At 48.2% G+C, this 23,550-nt stretch overlaps 1 protein-coding gene across 2 annotated transcripts in view; it reads right to left on the bottom strand.

Annotated features, from left to right (window-relative positions):
• adgrd1 (adhesion G protein-coupled receptor D1) overlaps window positions 1-23,550 on the bottom strand; it is a 299,554-nt gene that overhangs the window by 221,256 nt on the left and 54,748 nt on the right. For both annotated transcript variants that reach the window (XM_060843366.1, XM_060843367.1), the window contains one exon: window positions 8,638-8,779. In XM_060843366.1, the coding sequence (XP_060699349.1) occupies window positions 8,638-8,779 (142 nt within the window). The remainder of the gene's footprint in view (window positions 1-8,637; window positions 8,780-23,550) is intronic.

Here is a 23,550-nt window from a genome sequence, read left to right as displayed (position 1 = left end):
CTTTTCTAAAGTAATACAGGAGGGAGAAAGACTATTCAGTCCATCTAATGGTTAGAAGTAGCTAGCCCAGGAGGAAGGTAATGGCCCGGTGGTATTATCGCTAGGACCTATTAACCCAGCGACTCAGGTGACGCTCTGGTGAGCTGAAGTCAAATCCTGCCAAGTAGGACAGGGGCATTTGAATCCAATAAAAATCTGGAATTAAGAATCTGATGAAATGATTGTTTGGGGGGAAACCCACCTGGTTCACTAATGTCTCCTTTAAGGAGGGAATTTGCCATCCTTACCCGGTCTGGCCTATATGTAACTCCAGACCCACAGCAATGTGGTTGACTCCTCACTCCCCTCTGGGCAATCAACGCTGGCCCAGCCTGTGATGCCCATATCCCAACAACGAACACTTTAAAAATAATCTTGCCATGCCTGGTCTTTCCTTGTGGTCCTGTAATTCTCTCCTTTTGAAAGATTGGTGATTTATCCTCTCGGTATAATTCAATACAGTCTTCATTTTCTTTACACAATAATCCTCAACGGAATTAAATTAAAGGGTAAGAATGAACTGTATTTATTGTGAGGGTTAAAAATATCCATTGTATTTATCTGCCTGTTGATGCTGATTGGATAAATCAGTTACCAAAGGGAAAGGAATGGGAAATAGCTGCAGTATTTCATGTTAATGTGAACATAATGGTTGTGGTAACCAAGGGGAGTGAAATTAAAGGTAAAATATGCCTATAACTCACGAGATTGCTTTGTAACACACTGAGTTCCCAACGTTGCACTTATTTTAATATTCTGTCTTTAATCAGACACAGTATTAAACCCTAGTGCTGTTGGCTTGAGTTGTGACCTATTCCCAGAGCCTGCCCACCTGCTCAGCTCTATCAGAAGGCCGTCCAGTTCCTGTGAAAAGTGCAATCCCAGATCGGTTACTCTGATGTTACACAGCATTCTCTTCAACTGTCCAGCCTAACAACCTCCCTCCCCTCCACAGGAACGTAGAAATGAGCAGCAGGAGGAAGCCATTCAGCTCTGCAGCTGGGTCCCCATTCACTCGCCAAGTAAAAACCGACTGCACTGAATTCTTCCTTATACTCACCGAGCCTGTTTCCATTTACAGTATTGTTGGTCTGGTCACACTGCCAAAGAATATTTACAGTCTGCTGAGCTAAGGAAAACATTAACGAGATTTACAAAACAATTTACTGTGGCTTCAATCTTGCCACAAGGCAGTGAGGGACAGAAAGGTTGCGTGTTACGGCCTGTGCTTCTGAGATGGTGTACACTGTGTCTCATTAGCTGTGTACCACACAGTCAGAGCCATCCCTTCACACTACAGACCATGACCACCCGGTCAAACACTCAAGGACATCAACGTACACACCAGGATCCATGCACCTTCATCTCCAATTTCCACCCAGATGATTCAATCTGCATTCACCATCCCAAAGGCAAGTTCAATGTTTCATGGGAAAGGTGCCTTAGTTAACTGAGTATTTAACTTATTAAAACAGAGAAGAAAAGAACACAGTGTAGAGAGAACATAATGACTCGAGAGGCTATCAGATTAAACCACACTCCAATACGGTTTGTTCCCCAGAGCCGTACAAATTCTCTCCCATCATTTCCTTACAAAATCTTCCAACTCTCTCTGTCCGCAGTTACCAAGGGGCCTTTGCCACACAGTGCTGATGAACCAGGGAGGCCTCACTAGGACGGGGCTCACTCCTTGACCTCCTCCTGTCTGCTCACAACCAACAGGCCAGGTAGAAAGCTTCAGCTCCCACCAAGTCCATTCACCCATCACTCCTAGCTTGCTGAATCCCCAACTCCTCATTGGATCCAAGTCCAACAACACATTTAAATCCCCCCATTGCTTCATCCTTCGCTCCCAATGCAGACAGAATGTTTCCAGAAGGTTACTCAGTCCTTTGTGTCCATGTCAGGTCTCTTCAAGAGCAGCCAATCCCACTCGCCCACCCTTTCTCTGTAAACACATGAAGTTTGTTTCCATTCAGGATCTCACCCAGGTTCATTCTGAAAGTCCCACCTCATTCAGGCAGCACTTCCCGGATCTGAACCTCTCATTCAGGAAGAACTCTCTTTTCTCATCTTACTTTTAGTCCCTTTGCCACCTTAAATTAGCACCATCTGGTGGACCCATCCACCAAAACAAACAGCTGCTCCATACCCACCCCCCAGTAACTCCCCAAACCTCCATTAAATCTCCTCTTAGACTTCTCCAAATAAGAAGACCTGCTCTCATTAACGTCGAATTAATGAGTGAAAACAAGCAAGGGGGCATTTAAAGCTGACATAAATAAGATGAAAATTGATTTCACACTTCATAAAAAAGTAACAAGCCAAAACAGACCCAGCATCAGCATAAAAGTCAGACACAAGCAGAGACCGCCCGCTGTGACTGTCAGCCAATGACATGCAGCCCTGACTGTATATTGGCTCAATGGGACAGAAGTTTATATTACGTGGCCGCACATCCCCTCCAATAGGTCCCAACAGCTCACCAAGAACTCCAAATCCAAACAACAACCTGACTGCAGCCTGAGGTAGGGGCCCAAAGAAAGACTTGCATTTATGCAGCACCTTTCACAATCGCAAGTTGCTTTACCATCCTGGAACATTGCCACTTTTCTAACGTTCTGGATACTATCCACTGGTGACCAGCTGCCACCAATCCTCCTTTGCAGATAGTTTCTATCAACTTGTACAGGAATGTTATTGTACACCTTCAGAAGAGGTGGGGCTTGAACCCAGGTCTCCTGGCTCAGAGACAGAAACACTACCACTGTATCACAAGAACCCTCCAACAGATGACAAACCCCAGGCAGTGGGGTCTGAACCCACATCGCTAAACAAACTGGATCTTGAATACAACACCTTCACCAGCTCAGCCCCACTCCACACCCCCCCTTCCAATACTGAATCAAATCAGTGACACAAGGACAATCCATTGCACAGTCCAAACAAGAAGTTACACTTGACTCACATAACAAGTGCAGTTTATTTCATGACAGCAATAGGTACAACTAATATTAACTAGTTAAAAGTTTGTGCGAAGATTTGTAGCTCGGGTGCTCGTTGTTGTGGGTCTGTTCGCCAAGCTGGAAGTTTTTGTTGCAAACGTTTCGTCCCCTGGCTAGGCAACATCATCAGTGCTCTGGAGCCTCCTGCGAAGCGCTTCTTTGATGTTTCTTCCGGTATTTATAGTGGTCTGTCCTTGCTGCTTCCGGGTGTCAGTTTCAGCTGTCCGCTGTAGTGGTTGGTATATTGGGTCCAGGTCGATGTGTTTGTTGATGGGGTTTGTGGATGAATGCCATGCCTCTAGGAATTCCCTGGCTGTTCTCTGTCTGGCTTGCCCTATGATAGTAGTGTTTTCCCAGTCGAATTCATGTTGCTTGTTGTCTGCGTGTGTGGCTACTAGGGATAGCTGGTCGTGTCGTTTCGTGGCTAGTTGATGTTAATGTATGCGGATTGTTAGCTGTCTTCCTGTTTGTCCTATATAGTGTTTTGTGCAGTCCTTGCATGGTATTTTGTACACTACATTAGTTTTGCTCATGTTGGGTATCGGGTCCTTTGTTCTAGTGAGTTGTTGTCTGAGCGTGGCTGTTGGTTTGTGTGCCGTTATGAGTCCTAAGGGTCGCAGTAGTCTGGCTATCAGTTCTGAAACGCTCCTGATGTATGGTAGTGTGGCTAGTCCTTTTGGTTGTGGTATGTCCTCGTTCCGTGGTCTTTCTCTTAGGCATCTGTTGATAAAGTTGCGCGGGTATCCATTTTTGGCGAATACCTTGTATAGGTGTTCCCCTTCCTCTTTTCGCAGTTCTGGTGTACTGCAGTGTGTTGTAGCTCTTTTGAATAGTGTCCTGATGCAGCTTCGTACAAAAGTGTAGCCAGACAGAGAACAGCCAGGGAATTCCTAGAGGCATGGCATTCATCCACAAACTCCATCAACAAACACATCAACCTGGACCCAATATACCAACCACTACAGCGGACATCTGAAACTGACACCCGGAAGCGGCAAGGACAGACCACTATAAATACCGGAAGAAATATCAAAGAAGCGCTTCGCAGGAGGCTCCAAAGCACTGATGATGTCGCCTAGCCAGGGGACGAAACGTTTGCAACAAAAACTTCCAGCTCGGCGAACAGAACCACAACAATTAACTAGTTAGGCTAGTTATATCTAGCAGAAGTCAGGATTGGCATCTGACTCTATCAGGACCTCATGCAAGAATACCTGTTCCTCCAACCCAAAACCATGTGACATCATCAGGCTGGCTGGAGCTAATGCCACATCAACAATAAACCATTCACAGCCATTACCTTAAACAACATAAAGTGGGAAATACAGTAGCTAATGTCAGCGCTGCAAGATCCCACAGACAGCAAGCTGGTAATTATTTATCAGGGTTGGTGGTTAGGGGTCAAATATGGGAATAGATTCCGGGAAGGAGTACCCTCCTATTCCTGCTGCAGGAATTGTATCCATTGAGGAGGTGTTGGTTTAACCACACCCCCTGGTGTTAAAGGGAAGCCTGATGCTGAATGTGGTCTGACCAATGAACAGGCAGCAATCCTGCAGGAATGTTAATAGCTGTCGATGGGCACTGGATTCCATGTTGTTCTCTCTCGTTAAATCAAACTTTGAAGTAACTGCTCTGGTTGTCATGGTGACGCAGAGGCATTCTCTCCCTCTCTGTCCCTGGGATCCTTTCATTCCCCATCCTCCTGATTTAGCTTGGAATGTTAGACCCCCATCCCATTACAGAAAAGCTCTTCCCACCATTCCCATGATCCCAGCTCACCCAGGAGTACGGCTGACTTCCCCGTAAAAGATGGGACCACCCTCTCTCCCGCCTCACCTGTCATTTCTCTCTAACATTTATGTATGACATCACTTTATAAAGAACGAGACACGACACCACCAACTCTGAGCATCTGGGAGGTGGATAACACCAGCAGCACCCGCCAGTCTCAGTCTGGATCAGATCCACAACCCTCCCCACACCCACCCCCACCCCCACCCTGCCCCTGCCCTGATCAGAATGCCACTTGCATTGGCTGCATCACTGACAAAGGAGCATGTGTGGAGAAAATGCAAATCCACTTTGTTTCTGAACCTAGCCTCAGACCCCTCTCCTGGGCGCAGGTTAACCTGCAGTTCCAGGAAACTCTGGGGGCAATTCTGGGTAGTTGCTGATCATCTCATCCCACCCCCTCCCCACATGCCCCACCCAGCCCCCCCCCAGTCCAACAGGCCCACCAGCTTTAGGACGGGAGCCACAGCTCCTACAGTCTAGTTTGTGATGTCACACAACCAGAGGGAAACCTGTTCACAAATCCCGGTGAGTGGGAGCTGCTGGGTGTGCAGGGTGTGCTGGGGAGCTGCTGGGTGTGTTGGGAAGCTGCTGGGGGTGTGTTGGGAAGCTGCTGGGGGTGTGTTGGCGAGCTGCTGGGTGTGTGTTGGGAAGCTGCTGGGTGTGTGCTGGGAAGCTGCTGGGTGTGTGCTGGGAAGCTGCTGGGTGTGTGCTGGGGAGCTGCTGGGTGTGTTGGGGAGCTGCTGGGTGTGTGCTGGGGAGCTGCTGGGTGTGTGCTGGGGAGCTGCTTGGACTGCTGACGAACCGCTTGGTCACTTCACTGCCACAGGCTTCCTATGGGAGAGTCACAAATTAACCCCACCCAACCACGGTCCCTCGCACCTCTGATTCTCAGGAATTTTATAAAAACATTATTATGAAGGAGCAGGTCTGTCAGCCAGCCCCACTTGTGCTCTTAACAAACTTTACAACTGTAAGAAATAGGAACCAATGTAGGCCATTCAGCCCCTTGAGTGTGCTCCGTTAGTCAATAGGATCCTGGCTGATCCAACATTCCTTACATCCACATTCCTGCCCTTTCCCTGTAACCCTCGATTCCCCGACTGATCAAGAATCTCTCTGTCTCAGCCTTAAATATCCACAAGGACTCTGCCCTCACAGCTCTGTGAGACAAAGAGTTCCAAAACTCACAACCCTCTGAGAGAAGTAACCCCTCCTCATCTCAGACTGTGCCCTCTCGTCCTAGACTCTCCCTTGTGGGGGAATATCCTCTCAGCATTGACCCTGTCAAGGCCCTTAACAATCTAAGACAGAGTTAATATCTCCCCACACCTGGTGCTGCCAGACCCTGCGGAGCTTTCTCAGCAGTTTCTGGTTTTGTTTCCGATTTCCAGCATCCACAGTCGGTTTTTATTCCCCTTAACAATCAGGAACTACACAGAGCAGAGGAAAATCACCCATACCGTGAAATCAAAAAGAACGGGTGCCCAATGAACACAGTCCGCCAATTTTGTGTCCCTGTTCAAAAAAGGGAATAGGGATAACCCCGGGAATTACAGGCCAGTTAGTCTTACTTCGGTGATTGGCAAAGTAATGGAAAGGGTACTGAGGGATAGGATTTATGAGTATCTGGAAAGACACTGCTTGATTAGGGACAGCCAGCACAGATTTGTGAAGGGTAGGTCTTGCCTTACAAGTCTTATTGAATTCTTTGAGGAGGTGACCAAGCATGTGGATGAGGGTAGAGCAGTGGATGTGGTGTACATGGATTTTAGTAAGGCATTTGATAAGGTTCCCCATGGTAGGCTTATGCGGAAAGTCAGGAGGCGTGGAATAGTGGGAAATTTGGCCAGTTGGATAGAGAACTGGCTAACCGGTCGAAGTCAGAGAGTGGTGGTAGATGGTAAATATTCAGCCTGGAGCCCAGTTACAAGTGGAGTTCTGCAGGGATCAGTTCTGGGTCCTCTGCTGTTTGTAATTTTTATCAATGACTTGGAAGAGGGAGTCGAAGGGTGGGTCAGTAAATTTGCAGACGATACAAAGATTGGTGGAGTTGTGGATAGTGAGGTGGGCTGTTGTCGGCTGCAAAGGGACTTAGATATGATGCAGAGCTGGGCTGAGGAGCGGCAGATGGAGTTCAACCCTGTCAAGTGTGAGGTTGTCCATTTTGGAAGGACAAATAAGAATGCGGAATACAGGGTTAACTGTAGGGTTCTTAGTCAGGTGGAGGAGCAGAGGGATCTTGGGGTCTATGTTCATAGCTCTTTGAAAGTTGCCACTCAGGTGGATAGAGCTTATAAGAAGGCCTATGGTGTATTAGCGTTCATTAGCAGAGGGATTGAATTCAAGAGTCGTGAGGTGATGTTGCAGCTGTACAGGACCTTGGTAAGGCCACATTCGGAGTACTGTGTGCAGTTCTGGTCGCCTCATTTTAGGAAAGATGTGGAAGCTTTGGAGAGGGTGCAGAGGAGATTTACCAGGATGTTGCCAGGAATGGAGAATAGGTCGTACGAGGATAGGTTGAGAGTGCTAGGCCTTTTCTCATTGGAACGGCGAAGGATGAGGGGTGACTTGATAGAGGTTTATAAGATGATCAGGGGAATAGATACAGTAGATAGAGACTTTTTCCCCAGGTACCACAGAGTGTTACAAGGGGACATAATTTTAAGGTGAAGGGTGGAAGGTATAGTGGGGATGTCAGGGGTAGGTTCTTTACCTAGAGAGTGGTGGGGGCATGGAATGCGCTGCCCGTGGGAGTGGCAGAGTCAGAATTTTTGGTGACCTTTAAGCGGCAATTGGATAGGTACATGGATAGGTGCTGAAGCTAGGACAAATGTTCGGCACAACATCGTGGGCCGAAGGGCCTGTTCTGTGCTGTATTGTTCTATGTTCTATTTCTCAGCAACAAACCCAAACAAGCAGACAAAACACATCCAGAAACCCTAGCCACTCTCTCCTATATCAAAGACATCGCGGAAATGATTGCTCAGACCCCTTTGCATCATGATAGCCCACAAACCCACCAACACACTAAAACAGCAGCTAATGAACTTGAAAGACACTATACAGAAAACAAGTAAAACTAATGTCATTTACAAAATACCGTGCAAGGACTGTAACAAATATGACATTGGACAAACAGGAAGAAAACTAGCCACCAGGATACATGAACACCAACTAGCCATAAAACGTCATGATCCTCTCTCACTAGTATCATCACATCCAGATGAGGAAGGACACTACTTTGTCTGGGACAACACATCCATCGTAGGACAAGCCAAACAGAGACACGCATGAGAATTCCTCGAAGCATGGCATTCCAACTGGAACTCTATCAGCAAACACATCGAGTTAGACCCATCTATCACCCCCTGAGAAAAAGAACAGCAAGTGACTTCACCACAGGAAGTGACATCACCAACCCAAACATATAAATAGAAAGCAGGAATTATCAACAGTGCTTCATCTGAGGCCCAATGAAGAGGTTACCTAGTAGGGTGACGAAACGTCTGGAAATGAACTTCCAGCTCAGCGAGCAAACCTACATCCATCACCACTTATTCTTCTAAACTCCAGCGAATACAGTCCCACCCTGTTTAATCTTTGCTCTTAAGATAATCCTTTTAAATATCTCCATTGCAATTCATTAGTTAATTAACAGCCTCACATTCCAGTCATCTTCCTGTGAAAGATATTTTAAATGAATACTCAAGAGTGAGAAGACAGAACGCCTCTGAAAGTCTTTACTCTGATCTCACTCACAGTCTAAGCATGGAGTCTGTTTCACTCCAGTTCTTACCAGCACATGGCTCAGGGTCAAGGTGGTGAGAGGTGATCCTGACAGGTTGTGGGAAAGTGTTGGAGGGGGTTCCATTTTCAGGGAGATGATGTAGCTCATCACGGTGATTTTGTGTTCTTTGTGAAGTGTTGATTCACTGATTCTAAGAACAGGAAAGAACAGGATACTTTCAGAAGGTGACAACACCACATTATACAAGACACAAACAGCACCGAACGTAACCCTCTCGCTTGGTCCCCCTTTCCGGAGTGCCGGCTCTGTGATACGTACAAATCACCTGCACCTCAGTCAGACCACATTGCTGCTGGTCAGTTTGTAATTCGTCATTTACAGAGTGTCACTGGCTAGGTCAACAATTACTGCCCATCCCTAATTACCCAGAGAGCAGTTATGTGACAACCACATTGCTGTGGGTCTGAAGTCACATGTAGGCCAGGCCAGGTAAAGATACCAGAGTTCCTTCCCTGAAAGGTGCATCAGTGACCCAGATGGGTTTTACAATTGACACTGGTTCCTTGGTCACCCTTCGGAGGTAACTAACTCCAAATTTTAATTGAACTTAAATGTCCCCAGCTACCATGGTGGGGTTTAATCCCATCTCCCCTCATCCACAGTCTCGAGTTCTGGTTTATTAGTCTGAGTGACATTCCCAGTATGTCACTGTCTCCCTGCGTAACTTGACCATTTGATTCCAAAATGAATCACAGTCAATCCTAAACCTCTCCCGCCATTGTCAAAAGGGGTCACGTTGTAACTGCGGGTGCATCGCAACCATTTGCTGAGGATGGCCTTGGGATCTTGCTGTGCCCCCACCCTCTCGGCTCATGGCTAGGGGCTAGGGGCTAGGGGCTAGGGGCTAGGGGCTAGGGGCTAGGGGCTAGGTCTGTTGCAGGGGGAGATGGGAGATGGGGTGGGGGTTGATTGACCTGACACCCAGCTTGTTTACACAGCTCACTCGATAAACCCACAGCTCCCACCCTCCCCCCACCCACAACTACCTTGACCACTCTGCTCCCAGGTCGTGCCTCATATCTGGTCTGATGATGCTCACTTTCTCATCTCTACCTATAAACCCAACACAGTGCAGTATTGTTGTTATTTACAGGGAAACAAGTCAACAATTAGAACATAGAACAGGATAGCACAGGAACAGGCCCTTCGGCCCACAATGTTGTGCCAAACATGATGCCAAATTAAACTAATCCCTTCTGCCTGCCTTTTGGTCCATATCCCTCCATTCTTTACCTATTCATGTGTTTATCAAAAAGTCTCTTAAAGACCCCCATTGTCAGTGCCTCCACCCCCATCCCTGGCTGTGTCTCTCACACTCCTACCACACTCTGTATAAAAAAACTTGCCCCTCGTATCTCCTTTGAACTTGCCCCTCTCACCTTAAATGTATGACCCCCCCACACACACCCCTGAACCATCCCCACCCCTTCCCCACACTCCTCCACACCCACCCCGACACATCCCCAACCTATCCCCACACCCCTCCCCACACCCCCGACCCATCCCCACACCCCTCCCCACACCCCCGACCCATCCCCACACCCCTCCCCACACCCCCGACCCATCCCCACACCCTCCCCACACCCTCCCCACACCCCTCCACACCCACCCCGACCCATCCCCACACCCCCCCCGACACATCCCCGACCCATCCCCACACCCCTCCCCACACCCCCGACCCATCCCCACACCCTCCCCACACCCCCGACCCATCCCCACACCCTCCCCACCTCCAACCCCTCCCCACACCCCTCCACACCCACCCCGACCCATCCCCACACCCCCCCGACACATCCCCAACCCCTCCCCACACCCCCGCCCACCCCCAACCCCTCCCCACACCCCCCTCTGACCCCTCCCCACACCCCCTCTGACCCATCCCCACACACCCCCCCGACCCATCCCCACACCCCCTCCCGACCCATCCCCACACCCCCTCCCGACCCATCCCCACACCCCCTCCCGACCCATCCCCACACCCCCCCCCGACCCATCCCCACACCCCCCCCCGACCCATCCCCACACCCCCCCCCGACCCATCCCCACACACCCCCCCGACCCATCCCCACACCCCCTCCGACCCATCCCCACACACCCCCCCCGACCCATCCCCACACCCTCCCCCGACCCATCCCCACACCCTCCCCCGACCCATCCCCACACCCTCCCCACATCCCTCCTGCCCCAACAGAGACTCGGGTGTGATCTAAGTCCACTGACAAAATGAACAAGTTACCAAATACACAAGCTGTCTGGGATGAAACGAGTTCTAAACATTAACAAAAACTCGGTGGGATATGTCTCAACGATGTTTCCTCATCTGGACCCAAAGACACAGATCACAAATACAGCAACACAGTTACTGAGCCCATTAACAACGGGAAACTAATCAAGCTTTCTTCTGAGATGGATTACAAGCAAAGTCATGCTGAAGTCAATGGAAGTGCTGTGGAATGTGGAGACCTGAAAATGTTGGATGAGTTCAGCAGTATGTCCTGTCGCTGTCTCCTGAGGATGTTGTATCAGTATTTCAGCTCCGTGACCTATCATCAGAGCTGGGAGATGAAAGGCCATTCCCTGGGGATACAGGTCAGGTGGCTCTCCAGGAGAGCTTGAGCAGGTGGTGCTTGGGGGTGACAGTGTAAACTCAAAGGACATGATGAAAGTTTTTTCAGCCTCAGACAGCAAGGTGGAGATCTCCAGCAGGGAGCTGTATGGAGCCCCATGGGAAACAGACTCAGTCACAGAAACAGCTCTCCACCATTACCCTCGGCTTCCTGTCTCTCAGCTAATTCTGGATCCAACATGCCACTGTGCCTGGAATCCACAGGCTCTCACTTTCTTGGCCAGCCTGTCATGAGGAACCTTATGAAAAGCCTTGCTCACATCCACATGGACCACATCAAATGCATGATCCACATCAACGCTCCTGGCTACCTCCTCAAAAACTTTCATCCAAGTTTGTCAAATATGACCTTCCCTTAACAAATCCATGCTGATTATCCCAGATTATTAATCCAGGTCTCTCCAACAGCAGATAAACAGGGGTCCCCAATTTACAAACATTTAACTTTTGAGCATGGTCCTATAGGAGGGGTGTATTGTTAAAGAACCTGACCTGTGAACATTTCCCCGTATTTATAAACAGCTGCTTCCCACTGTGTTCTGACTTACGCACAAATCAATTTGCAAACAGACTCCAGAAAGGAACCCATTCACAACCCAGGGTCTGCCTATGTTCTAGCCCTCCGATTTCTTTCTAATTACGGAGGGTGGACAGACTGCCGTGTAACTTCCTGCTCCATCCTTCCCTCCCTTTACTAACGGAGGGACAATGTTCGCTGTTCTCCAGCCCTGGCCCAGGCAGGTTGCTGATATTGCCTCCCTCACCATCCACAGTGACAGCTCATTCAGGACTGCAGACTCATTCGCTTTGAGGGGATTGAATCCTACATTACCTCCTCTCTCTCCCTGTGAATTTATTTCTGCTTTGGCACACAGTGGACTCCACTGGTCCCCTCATTTTTCTCTTGTTCTTTACATAATTTTTAAAAACCCTTTGAGTGTCAATACTTCAGGAATCTAAAACCCTCTCCTCTGCACTCTCTCTCCAGCCATACATTCACGTGCTCGATCCTTCTATCCCTGTGCTCACTACTGCGTGGCACCAGAAATAATCCAGAGATTACCACCTTGCAAATGATACTTTTCAATTTCCAAACTAACTCCCTAAAGTCTGTTTGCAGGATTTCAACTCTCTTCTTTCTGAGGTCATTAGTCCCAACATGAACGATTACATGGTATCACATCAATCAGCAGGGGAACATAGTCAGCATGAGAATTTGAAGTCCAGTTATCTTTTTAAATTCAAGCTCCACTGTCTGATGCACTGGGATTTGAACACAGTGTTCCCTGGGCCCCTGGATTACTCGCCCAGCGACAACACCACAACACTGGCACCTCATTCCAAACCGAACAGGAATATTCAACTCATTCTCCTGAGTCAAGAGTAAGAAACCTGACACCAAGAGTGTACGAGAGTGTGAGAGAGTGAGTGTGAAAGTGAGAGTGTGCACAAGTGAGAAAAAGAGCAAGAGAGTGAGTGAGAGACAGAAAGTGAGAGACAGAGAGAGTGAGTGAGAGACAGAGCACGAGTGAGAGACAGAGTGTGAGTGAGAGACACAGAGAGTGAGTGAGAGACAGAGAGAGAGTGAGAGACAGAGCGCGAGTGAGAGACACAGAGAGTGAGTGAGAGACAGAGAGAGAGTGAGAGACAGAGAGAGTGAGTGAGAGACAGAGCGCGAGTGAGAGACAGAGCGCGAGTGAGAGACAGAGAGAGAGTGAGAGACAGAGAGAGCGAGTGAGAGACAGAGAGAGCAAGCAAAGGGAGGGTGAGAGTTGGAAAATCCAGCTGTTTTAACAGTGGTGTAATAACAGCTGGTACAATTATGCAGCCAGTTATTGCAATTGCTCTTGGCAGCTCCAGTGACTAGGACCACAGAATGAGGTGGTTCAGAAGGAACCGCTCAGTCCATCGTTCCTGTTCTAACTCTGACAAACACCTCGTCTGCTCTTTCCCCACAGCCACGCAAATATTTCTCCCTGAGGGATCTTTCTAATTGCCCTTTTTGGCAGTTGTTGTACCTGCTTCTACTGTGCTTTCACAACACAATAACAATCACCTGCTGTCTGGTTCTTTCGCCGATTACTTTCAGTCTAATCCCTCCTGTTACTTACCCTCCTGCCATTCTAACTATTTCTTCTTATTTACTTTAACAAAACTATTCATGATTTGAACACCTTAATTAAATCTCTCCTGTGTTCTAGATTGGACAATGTGGAGAAAGTGAGGACTGCAGATGCTAGAGACTGAGAATCGAAAAGTGTAGTGCTAGGAAAGTACAGCCCGTCAGGCAGCATCTGAGGGGCGGGGGAGCCCATGTTTTGGGCATTAGCCCTTCTTTAGGAATGAGGGGCAGGTGAAGGGCTTATGCCCAAAACGTGGACTCCCCTGCTCCTCAGATGCTGCCTGACAGGTTGTGCTTTTCCAGCACCACACTTTTCGACAATGTTTGGTCTGTCCATGTTAACTGAAGCCCTTCATCCAGGACGATTCTGGTAAATCTCCTCAGCACCCTCTCCAAAGCATTCACACCTTCCCGAAAGTGTGGAGAACAGAACAGAGCCCAATCCTCCAGCTGAGGCCTAACCAGTTTACTTTCATTCGAATACATTCACAATGAAAACAGAGAATATTGGAGAAACTCAGGAGGTCTGGCAGCATCTGTGGAGAGAGAAACAGAGTTAATGATTTGAGTCTGATATGACTGCGTTCTGAAGAAGAATTATACTGGACTCAACACATTAACTTTGTCTCTCTCTCTCTCCCCCCCCAGAGATCTGCCAGACCTGCTGAGTTTCTCCAGCATCTGCAGGAACTTGCCTTTTTTTGAGTTTGGCTCAAAGTGGGAGTTCAGAGCAGAGGGAGAATGAGGTACATTAAGGAAGGGTTACTATTCACTCAGTAACTTCATTCCTTGCAATAACAAGGAGATGTTTTTCATTGTCTATGCATTACTCCACCCCCAACATTTGATTTCCAGTTTAATGCAGGGAATGAAGCAGCTTAATTGGTAACTGGGATGATTAGAAACTGCAGCTTTTATTAATATTGTAAATGTTGTATTGTTTCATCAGTATTGCAAAATTTACTTTCAGTGCTACAGTGTACTGAGGGATGTAGGCTGCATCAATTATACAGTAAATAATTAGTAGCTCTTAATTAATTACCACCTATGAGAGATGGTAGGGCAGGTGATGTGTTACAGCTGCCGAATGTGGGAGCTTCTAGATGCTGGTGTGATCTAGGGGAACACATTGCATTCAATGCCAGGGGCTGCATGGACTTCAACTCAGAGTGACAGAGCTAGGAGCTGAGCTACAAGCACTGTGGCACATCAGGGAGGGGAAACCTTACCCCACACCTGTCAGGATAGGGCCTTCTGATTTGGTCAGTACTCAGGACACACAGGTGACTTTAACCTGGCTAAAAACTTGAAGAATCAGATTGCCAGTAGTAATGATGAGTCGGCCAAAGGGTGCTTTCAAGATGGTCTCTGAGAGCAGCGCTTTCTAGAATGGACCAGACAGGAAGATATTGTCAGCTTGGTATTGTGCAAGATGACAGGATTAATCAGTGACCTCAGAGAAAAAGCACCTGCAGGCACCAGCGATGATAATATGATTGATATTACATCCAACTACAAGGAAGCAAAGTGGGTCTAAGACTCGTCTTTTCAAATTAAAGAGAGCAACACCATGTGTGCCAAAACTGTGAGCAAAGTTCGCTGAAGGAAACTGGAATATGACGCCGGGAGATAGACCAGTCCAGCAGCAGTGAAAGACTTTTGTTTTATGTATTTATGGGACACGGGTGTCACTAGCTGGGCCCAGTATTTATTGCCTGTCCCTAGTTGCCCCTTGAGAAGGTGGGGGTGAGCTGCCTTCTTGAACCGCTGCAGTCCGTGTGCTGTAGGTAGACCCACAATGCTATTATTGGAGTTTGGAATAAAACATATAATGGGATAATTCAGAATAGTGGAGCAAGTATACTCTTAATGTGAACAAACATTCCAAGGGGAGAGTCCATCATCCACGATTCATTGAAGACATTAATGAGAGCATCAAACTTCAAGGAAAATACATGTAATTGCACAAAGGTGAGAGGTAGGTTGGAATGATTGGTTAGAATATGAAGAACAGCAATGAATGACTGGAAGATTAAACAGGAGGAAGGAATTAACAAAGGAATTAACAAATGTAAAATAGATAGTGAGGGTTTCAATGGATATCTGAACAGGAAAAGGGTCAGTAAAGTGAGTAATGAAAACAGAAATTGCTGAAAATTGTCTGCAGATTTGGCAGTATCTGTGGAGACATAACAGCGTCATTGTTTCAGATCCAGTGACCTGGACCCAAAACATTAACTCTACTTTCTCTCCACAGTTGCTACCAGACCTGCTGAGTTTCTTCAGCAATTTCTGGTTTTATTTCTGATCTCCAGCATCCACAGTTCTTTTTTGGCAAAATGAGTATCAGTCCAGTCAGGTGTGAGAATGGCAAATTAAAGATAATAAGGAAGCAGATGGGCAGAATGGAAAAAATATTTTGCTTCTGTCTTCACTGTAGAGGGTACAGGAAAGAATTCAGTAATAGGTGCAAATCATTTGGCACACAGAGGGGAACTCGGTGAAATTACAGTCACAAGGGAAACAGTACTGAGTAAACAGAGGGAACTGTAGGGCTGATCAATTTCTAGCATACTTAGGTACATAGAGTCATAGAGATGTACAGCACGGAATAGACCCTTCAGTACAACTCATCCACACCAACTAGATATCCCAACCTGACCTAGTCCCATTTGCCAGCACCTGCCATACCCCTCCAAACCCTTCCTATTCATATACCCATCCAGATGCCTTATAAATGCTGTAATTGTACCAGCCTCCACCACTTCCTCTGGCAGCTCACACCAGCCTCTGTGTGAAAAAGTTGCCCTTTAGGTCCCTTTTAAATCTTTCCCCTCTCACTCGAAACCTACACCTTCTAGTTCTGGACTCCCCAACGCCAGGGAAAAGACTTTGTCTATTTACCCTATCCATGCCCCTCTTGATTTTGTAAACCTCTATAAGGTCACCCCTCAGCCTCCGACGCTCCAGGGAAAACAGCCCCAGCCTGGTCAGCCTCTCCCTGTAGCTCAAACTCTCCAACCCTGGCAACATCCTTGTTAATTTTTTTCTGAATCCTTTCAAGTTTCACAATATCCTTCCTATAGCAGGGAGACCAGAACTGAACACTGTATTCCAACAGTGGCCTAACCAATGTCCTTTACAACCACAACATGACCTCCCAACTCCTGTACCCAATGCACTGACCAATAAAGGCAAGTGTGCCGAAAGCCTTCTTCACTATCCTATCTACCTGTGACTCTGCTTTTAAGGAGCTATGCATGTGTATCCCTTGGCCTTTTTGTTTGGAAACTCTCCCCTGTGCCCTACCATTAAGTGTATACGTCTTGCCCTGGTTTGCCTTATCAATATGCAGCAACTCACATTTATGTAAATTAAACTCCATCTGCCACTCCATGGCCCATCAGCCCATCTGATCAAGGTCCCGATGTACTTAGAGATAACCTTCTTCATTGTCCACTAATTTTGGTGTCACCTGCAAATCTACTAGCCCTGCCTCTGATATTCACATCCAAATTGTTTATATAAGTGACAAAAACTTCATCGCAAAGATGTGGCTAAGGAAGTCATCAGTGTTAATTTTCTCAAATTCACTAGGACCTGGAAAGGCTCCACTGGACTGGAAAGTAGCCGAGGGAGGGCAGCAGAAAACAAGAAACTATCATCCCACAAGCTTAACATCTGTCTATAGGAAGGTGTTAGAATCAGTGATGAAAGAGATTATGGTCGGACACTTTGAAAAATTCAAGGTAATTGGGTAGAGTAACGGGGGGCCCGGTGATGTACCGTACTCTGTGCTGTGGGTAACGAGGGGACCGGTGATGTACCGTACTCTGTGCTGTGGGTAATGGGGGGCCTGGTGATGTACTGTACTTGGATTCCCAGAGGGCACTTGACAAGGTGCCACATCAAAGGTTATTGTGAAAACTAGGAGCTCATGGTGTGTGTGTGTGTGTGTGTGTGTGGGGGGGGGGGGGGGGGGGGGGGGGCGGGGGGGTCACGTATTAGTTTGGAGGATTGGCTGGCTGACAGAAAACAGAGAGCCTATAGAAATAGGTCATTGTCTGATTGGCCGGATGTGACAAGTGTCGGGGGGGGGGGTGTTTTATGAGGAAAGATTAGACAGACTGGGCTGGTCCCACTGGAGTTTAGAGAGTGAGGGGTGAGGGGGTTGGGGGGAGGGGAGGTGGGGGAGGGCGGAACTATATTGAATTGAATAAGATCCTGAAGGAAGCAGACTTGGAAAGGATGTTACTGCCTGTGGGTCAGTCCAGACCACAAGCTGCACTGATTGAAATTTAGGGATCACCCTTTTGGGACAGGTATGGGAGGGGTAGGGGTGGGGACAGTGAGTGTCGTTAGGGTGGGGGTGGAGACAGTGAGTATCGTTAGGGTAGGGTAGTGGGGTGAGTGGGGTGAATATCGATAGGGTGGGGGTGGGGACAGTGAGTATTGTTAGGGTAGGGGTGTGGGGTGAGCGAGTATCGTTAGGGTGGGGGTGGGGACAGTGAGTAACTTTAAGGTTGGGGGTGGGGGTGGGGACAGTGAGTATCGTTAGGGTGGGGGTGGGGACAGTGAGTATCATTAGGGTTAGGGTGGGGACAGTGAGTATTATTAGGGTGGGGGGTGAGTATCGTTAGGGTGAAGGATGGGGACAGTGAGTATCATTAGGGTGGGGGGGTGAGTATCGTTAGGGTGAAGGATGGGGACAGTGAGTATCATTAGGGTGGGGGTTGGAGACAGTGAGTATTGTTAGGGTGAGGGTGGGGACAGTGAGTATCATTAGGGTGGGGGTGGGGACAGTGAGTATCGTTATGGGTGGGGGTGGGGACAGTGAGTATCGTTAGGGTGGGGGTGGGTCTGATCTTCCATGATGTTGTGGAATGGTGGAGTGGAGCAGCAGCAGTTTGAAGGTCGAATGGCCAGCTGCACCATATGTGTGTGGTAATTAAGTGTTAATTACTCATGTGGGGTCATAATTGGGACCTGGGCAGACAACTCTCCTGCCTCCCACCTCCCATTCCCACTCCCCATCAAATGTGGAGGCCCCAGAAGGGGAAGGGGTATCAGGGATTGGAAGACCAGCAACGGGCTTACCCCTGCGTCAGGGGCCACGTTCCTGTTTTACCACCCATGGGTGTCCTAAATAATTCCACTGCACTAAGAGTGACTGACAGACAGGAAGACCCACGCCCACCCATTCAGAAATATCGTGAGCGGCGCTATATAAATACACTGTCTTGTTTCCCTGTTGAAGAATCGTCATTTGTTGTAGAAACATCGAAGACAGTCGCTTGTTTAACTCCAACACAAGAAACGAACAGGGGTGCAGTCAAAACCCGCCCCACACATGGACAAACCTGAAGCCAAAGGCAACACGCATGACAGAATGTTAACTTCTAACGTTAGTCAGCACAATGCTCCTGGGGCTCGTCACCATTCAGAATTTATCAAATACAGCATGTTCCCACAAAGAAAAGCAGGTGTGAATCAGTTAATGCAAGGGGGGGGGGGGGGGGGGGGGCGTGGAGGGAAGAGACAGACACGAGATATTGACCTTGAGATCCATTCAATCTTACAAATGAATGAGCTCTTCACAAAGTTCCAATGTTGTGAAGATTCAAGCTGTACACAGTTACAGAAACAGAATGCTCAACAATCTGGTGGCACGGTGGCACAGTGGTTAGCACTGCTGCCTCACAGCGCCAGGGACCCGGGTTCAGTTCCCGACTCAGGCGACTGACTGTGTGGAGTTTGCATGTTCTCCCCGTGTCTGCGTGGGTTTCCTCCGGGTGCTCCAGTTTCCTCCCACAGTCCAAAGATGTGCGGGTCAGGTGAATTGGCCATGCTAAATTGCCCGTAGTGTTAGGTAAGGGGTAAATGTAGGGGTATGGGTGGGTTGCGCTTCGGCGGGTCGGTGTGGACTTGTTGGGCCGAAGGGCCTGTTTCCACTACTGTAAGTAATCTAATCTAATCATTGGGACCCAGAATGCCTACGGAAACTGCAGGCTCCTTGGATCTGCAGCCCTGAGTTAGTGACAATCCTCTCTCAGGAAGAGAGGCCTGAGGTAGGAGCTGACACTTGGATGTGCACCAGACTGAGGCAGTCAACGTCCTGAAGCATGCGGTGCGTGGTCAATCCCGAAGACGACCAACAGCCCCTGGGTCTCCATCTAACCGACAAAGAGGGGACTGGAGCTGGGGGAGGTGCCACACGATTGGATTTGTAGGCCGATAACTCAGACACCCGTCTGAAAGGTCACTGTGTAATCATCTCTAACACACCATGAAATGTGTGTGAAAGCCAGGGCTGTTCCATGTATAAACAAACAGGCCTGCTGAGGGAATGGCGTGGGTTCAAAATGGGTTTGATCCAAACAGATGTTCAGATCTTCCTCCATTCCCCATTAGAAAGTGACAGGAACCTGGCCCTGGCCCCAGCAGAGAGGTACACACTCCTCCAACCAGATGTCTGCTCAAGCTCCAGAAAAGTGATAATAAATCTCATTTAGGATAAAGAGATGAGAGACCAGCCCAAGAGAGATACACCTCCTTTGTGGTTTGTAAATGTATTCATGGGATGTGGGTGTCACTGGCTGGGCCCAGCATTTATTGCCCGTCGCCAGTTGCCCGTTGAGAAAGTAGGGGTGAGCTGCCTTCTTGAACCGCTGCAGACCATGTGCTGTAGGTAGACCCACAATGCCCTGAGGGAGGGAATCAAAGGGATTTTGACCCAGTGACACTGAAGGAACGGTGATATATTTCCAAGTCAGGATGGAGAATGGCTCGAAGGGGAACCTGCAGGGGGTGGTGTTCCCATGTATCTGCTGCCCTTGTCCTTCTAGATGGAAGTGGTCATGGGGTTGGAAGGTGCGAAGGATCATTGGTAACCCTCCGACAGTACAGCACTCCTTCAACACTGACCCTCCAACAGTGCGGCACTCCCTCAGCACTGACCCTCCGACAGTGCAGCACTCCCTCAGCACTGACCCTCCGACAGCGCAGCACTCCCTAAGCACTGACCGTCTGACACTGTAGCACTCCCTCAGCGCTGAGCTTTGACAATCTAACACAACTACTCTGCTCTCATCCATATGTAATTACCTATTTTTAAATTTAGCACAATTGTTTCTGACCCATGTTTCTCACTCACAGACTGAATGCTGCCATGTTGCAGTCACTGTTTTTAAGGGGATTTGTAAACCATAAGACCGTACGATATAAGAGCAGAATTATGCCATTCAGCCCATCATGTCTGTTTTACCAATCAGTCATGGCTGATATATGTCTCAACCCCCATTCTCCTCCCTCCTCCCTGTAACCCTTGATCCCCTTACCAACCAAGAACCTATCTCTCTGAATGGCTTGGCCTCCACAGCCTTCCGCGGTTATGACTGCCACAGATTTACCACCCTCTGAAGACATTTCTCCTCATCTCAGTTCTAAAGGGTCATGCCTTCACTCTGAGGATGGGCCCTTGGGTCCTAGTCTCTCCTGCAGGAAACATCTCCTCCACGTCCACTCTATCCAGGCCTCTCAGTATTCTGTAAGCTTCAATCAGATCCCCCTCATCCTTCTCAACTCCATCGAGTACAGACCCAGACTCAACTGCTCCGCATATGACAAACCCTTCATCCCAGGATCATTCTTGTGAACCTCCCCACGACCCCCTCCAACCCCAGCACATCCTTCCTTAGATACAGGGCCCAAAACTGCTCACAGTGTTCCAAATGTGGTCTGACCAGAGCCTTATACAGCCTCAGCAGGACATCCCTGCTCTTATAGCTCTCTTGAAATGAACGCTAATATTGCATTCACCTTCTTGAATGCCAACTGAACCTGCCTGTTAACCTGAACCAGGACTCCCAAGTGCCTTTGTGCTTCAGATTTATGAAGCGTTTCCCGTTTAGAAAATAGTCTACACTTCTACACTTCCCATCAAAGTGCATCACCTCACACTTTCCCACATTGTATTCCATCTGCCACTTCCTTGCCCACTCTCCCAGCCTGCCTAAGACCTTCTGCAGCTCCCCACTTCCTCAACACTACCCATCCCTCCACCTATCTTTGTGTCATCTGCAAACTTAGCAACAATGCCCACAATCCCTTGCCCAGGGAGTTTGTGTATCACATGAATAGTTGTGGTTCCCAACACTGGCTCCTGTTGAACTCCACAAGTCACCGGCCGCCATTCTGATAGAGACCCCTTTATCCCCAGTCTCTGCCTTCTGCCAGTCAGCTCATCCTCTGTCTATGCCAGTAACACCGTGGGCTGTTATCGTATTTCACAGGTTTTCACGTTGCACCTTGATTTTTATAAATGATTTGGATGTGAACATAGGAGGTATAGTTAGTAAGTTGGCAGATGACACCAGAATTGGAGCTGGAGTGGACAATGAAGAAGGTTACCTCAGATTACAATGAGATCTTGACCAGATGGGCCAGTGGGCTGAGAAGTGGCAGATGGATTTCAATTTAGATAAATGTGAGGTGCTGCATTTTGGAAAGGCAAATCCGGGCAGGACTTATACACTTAATGGTAAGGTTTTAGGAAGTGTTGCTGAACAAAGAGACCTTGGTTCATAGCTCCTTGAAAGTGGAGTCGCAGGTAAATAGGATAGTGAAGAAGGCGTTTGGTATGCTTTCCTTTATTGGTCAGAGTATTGAATACAGGAGTTGGGAGGTCATGTTGCGGCTGTACAGGACATTGGTTAGGCCACCTTTGGAATATTGCGTGCAATTCTGGTCTCCTTCCTACTGGAAGGATGTTATGAAACTTGAAAGAGTTCAGAAAAGATTTACAAGGATGTTGCCAGGGTTGGAGGATTTGTGCTATAGGGAGAGGCTGAACAGGCTGGGGCTGTTTTCCCTGGAGCATCAGAGGCTGAGGGGTGACCTTATAGAGGTTTATAAAATTATGAGGGGTATGGATAGGATAAATAGACAAAGTTTCTTCCCTGGGGTGGGGGAGTCCAGAACTAGAAGGCATAGGTTTAGGGTGAGAGAGGAAAGATATAAGAGAGACCTAAGGGGCAACTTTTTCACACAGAGGGTGGTACGTGTATGGAATGAGCTGCCAGAGGATGTGGTGGAGGCTGGTACAATCACAACATTTAAGAGGCATTTGGATGGGTATATGAATAGGAAGGGTTTGGAGGGATATGGACCAGGTGCTGGCAGGTGGGACTAGATTGGGTTGGGATATCTGGTCGGCATGGACGGGTTGGACCGAAGGGTCTGTTTCTATGACTCTATGGCTCCCCCACCTTCTCCAGGTCAGGATTGCTGACCAAACTAGTCCCTCTGAGAGACAATCCCAGCACCAATCACTGCCCTCAAACCAATGTCCTCACAAGGATTAAACACTCTCCTTTTCTCCCGTCAGCCTGTATTCCTGCGCACTGAGGAATTCCCGGAGGAAGAACATCAGCGAAACCTTGACTTGTTCAACATGGTATTGCTCCCAAATGTTTCAGTGCAGGAGACGGTGAGCTGCCAGTTGAGGGACCTTCACCCGGACTGCTCCAGGAGTGTTCCCACAGGCTTCACTCACTCTGACAGTGCTTCACTGCTTCAAAGGAGTGTTCCTTTAATGTATCACCATGTCCCAGTGTGGTGTTAAACATTGACCTATGGATAATTATTAATGTAGAAATCACTTGTTCACCTTAGTCCCATCACCCCAATTACACAAAGCTCAAAGACTGTGGCATTAAAAGTAATTCATTAGCCAATGCAGTGTCTATTGATACACTTCAAAACAACCACATTCACCATCTGTACATCAATCGTAACAAACTCAATAAAATTCTTCCTTCGACATGTGTCTGTTTATATTACAAACTGAAATGTCTCTGGAGAGAACCAGAGCACGTCACGCGTGTGCACAATTCCTGCAGAGACCACGTCACGCGTGTGCACAATTCCTGCAGAGACCACGTCACGCGTGTGCACAATTCCTGCAGAGACCACAGACCCAGATAACTATTAAAGACTTGTGTTCCTGAACTTGTCAAGCTGTTCCAGTACAGCTACATCGCCGGCACCAGTCCAACACTGGGATATGGAGAATTGCCCAGTTATGTCCTGTCCACAAACAGCGGGACTAATCCAACCCGGCCAGTTACCACCCCATCAGTCTACTCTCGATCAT

The sequence above is a fragment of the Hemiscyllium ocellatum genome, chromosome 24 (genome assembly GCF_020745735.1).
Source record: "Hemiscyllium ocellatum isolate sHemOce1 chromosome 24, sHemOce1.pat.X.cur, whole genome shotgun sequence".
In the NCBI taxonomy this organism is placed as follows: domain Eukaryota; kingdom Metazoa; phylum Chordata; class Chondrichthyes; order Orectolobiformes; family Hemiscylliidae; genus Hemiscyllium; species Hemiscyllium ocellatum.
Note: the sequence above shows the minus strand (reverse complement) of the source record. Positions and strands in the feature narration are given on the sequence as shown.